The 2,453-nt window shown below is 56.6% G+C and overlaps 1 protein-coding gene across 1 annotated transcript in view; it reads left to right on the forward strand.

The window, feature by feature from the left end:
* ERCC2 (ERCC excision repair 2, TFIIH core complex helicase subunit) overlaps positions 1–2,453 on the forward strand; it is a 14,712-nt gene that overhangs the window by 6,391 nt on the left and 5,868 nt on the right. Inside the window, 2 exon segments of the mRNA XM_021707440.1 lie at positions 749–910; positions 1,564–1,621. Of these exon segments, the coding sequence (XP_021563115.1) occupies positions 749–910; positions 1,564–1,621 (220 nt within the window).

Genomic DNA, 2,453 nt, shown 5'->3' on the forward strand with positions numbered 1-2,453 from the left:
CCTTTTTTTTTTTTTTTTCTTAAGAGATGAGGTTTTGCTATGTTGCTCCAGCTGGTCTCGAACGCCTGGGCTCAGCCAATCCTCTGCCTCAACCTTCTGAGTAGCTGGCACTATAGGCACATGCCACCATGCTTGGCTATTTAAAATAATTTTTGTGGCCAGGTGCAGTGACTCAAGCCTGTAATCCCAGCACTTTGGGAGGCTGAGGTGAGAGGATTGCCTGAGAGGAGTCCGAGACCAGCCTGGGCAACATGGTGAGACCTCGTCTCTACAATAAATTGAAAATTAGCTAGGTGCGGTAGCTCGCGCCTGTAGTTCCAGCTACTTGGAAGACTGAGTTAGAAGGGTTGCCAGAGCCCAGCAGGTAGACGCTGGGGTGGCCATGAGTGTGCCACTGCCCTCCAGCTTGGGCAACAGAGTGAGACTCCAACTCAAAATAATAATAATAATAATTTCTGTGGAGACCAGGTCTCACTGTGTTGTCTTCCCCAGGCTGGTTTCGAGCTCCTGCGCTCGGGTAATCCTCCTCCCTCAGCCTCCCAAAGTGCTGAGATTACAAACATGAGACACCGCGCCTGGCCCATAACTTGTGCCTGGGACACAAGTTTCTGAAACAGACCAGTCCCTGCACTCATGGAGACCCAGTTTCCCAGGGAGACAGATGTATGACTGCGTTCTAGACCAGGGCTGCTGGTCCATCCATACTGCCCACCCTGCGCCTGAGCCGTCTCCCCCTTTCTCCCCCCAGGTTCTGTGCTGAGCGCCTCCGCTCCCTCTTGCACACCCTGGAGATTGCTGACCTCGCCGACTTCTCCCCCCTCACCCTCCTTGCTAACTTTGCTACTCTCGTCAGCACCTACGCCAAGGGTAAGCTCACCTCCTCGTTCTGCCACTGCTGGACCTCCCTGCAGTTGGGATCAGGGTCACAGCGGAGCCTAGAGGGTTGTTGGCGGGGACTTGGACAGCAGGGCCTGTGGGGCTAGGCTTGGGAGTTTGGGCTCTGTTTTGAAGGCACTAGGGAGCCACAGAGAGCTCCTGAGTGAGCCTTGTGCTCAGATTTGTATTTTTACAGGCTGCAGAGTGAAGGATGGGGCCAGGCAGTGGTCTGGGCTGAGGCCAGAGAAATTCTGTGGGGTCAGCTCGTACTGTAAGGTGTGGTGAGGAGTTCGTCCTTGTGCTCCTGAGGGCACTGGGGAGCTATAGCAGGTTCTGAGCAGGGGAGGCACCAGGCCAGATTTGTGCTTTAGAAAGAAAAATTCTTCCGACAGGAGACTGGGCAGGTGGCAGGGACCTGAGCAGGAGAGGAGGACCCTGGCCAGGGCAGGGCCGTGGGGACAGAGAAAGGGATGGTTTGGAGAGAGAGCTGGGCTTTGGAGAGAGAGGCTAGGATGTGGAGAGCTTGGTGCCAGGATGTGGGGACCCAGGGCCAGGAGTTGATGGTGCTCAGATTCTGGCTTGGAGGAGGGGGCCCCTCCAGGGGCTTGATCGGTTGGTGTCCCCCCCATTACTGACTTTAAGCCGACCAGTGCTCAGTCTGATCCCTGGGGATTATACTCTGTCCAGGAAATCAGGTCAGGCTGATGGCCCGCAGCTGGAGGATGGGGCCCTGCTCCTCACCCAGGCCGGTCTGGCTGGACACTGCTCCGTGTCCATCCATCCACCCCATCCGCCCCCTCAGCCTGTCATTCTGTCCTCCCATTCCACGACTGTCAACACCTCACATTCTTCGACCATCTTTCCCCATCTTTCTCATCCCCCATCCCTCCATTCTCAGCTCAGTAGAGATGTCTCCTCCTCCAGGAAGCCCTCCCTGACCCCCAGGCAGAGTCAGCTCCCTCCTGTGGGCTCAGCACTGCCCACTCGGAGTGATCACTGCAGGGAACAGGTCTGACCTACTGGACTGTGAGCCCAAGTGGGCAGGGCCAAGGCTGTCGTGGTCACCACTGTGTCCCCAGCACGGCACTTGATTCTTTTTTTTACCAAGTGAAACTGAAGATATGAATTCATTCATTCATTTGTTCAACAAATGGCCCAGGCCCAGCCCTAGAAGCAGCAGGAACCAAAAAAGACCTCATTCCTCACCTCCTGGACCTTACATTCTAGAGGGGAAGACTGGGAGGAAAGAGACAGACAAATAAACAAGGAAGATAATTCCAGAAAGTGATCGTTATCGTGGAGAAAGCCACACTGCTGTGTTGCCATGCCTGACTTAGAGCAGGTGGCCGGAGGCTCTCCAAGGAGCTGACTTTTGAGCAGAGTCTCAGTTGACAACGTGGAGCCACCCTGGGAAGGCGTCCAGGTGGTGGGCCCAGCACGCGCAGGGGCTGGGGAAAGTGAGGCTGCCCGCGTAGGGAGGTCAGGCAGGTGGCCAGCGAGCTGGAGGAGGTGGGGTCGACGGGCCAGGTCCCACAAGAGGAGGGCGGGCTCGTGGGAGGCCTCTGGGCGGCGGGGGG

The sequence above is a fragment of the Carlito syrichta genome, unplaced genomic scaffold (assembly GCF_000164805.1).
Source record: "Carlito syrichta isolate Samal-C Ts95f unplaced genomic scaffold, Tarsius_syrichta-2.0.1 Scaffold117971, whole genome shotgun sequence".
Taxonomy (NCBI): domain Eukaryota; kingdom Metazoa; phylum Chordata; class Mammalia; order Primates; family Tarsiidae; genus Carlito; species Carlito syrichta.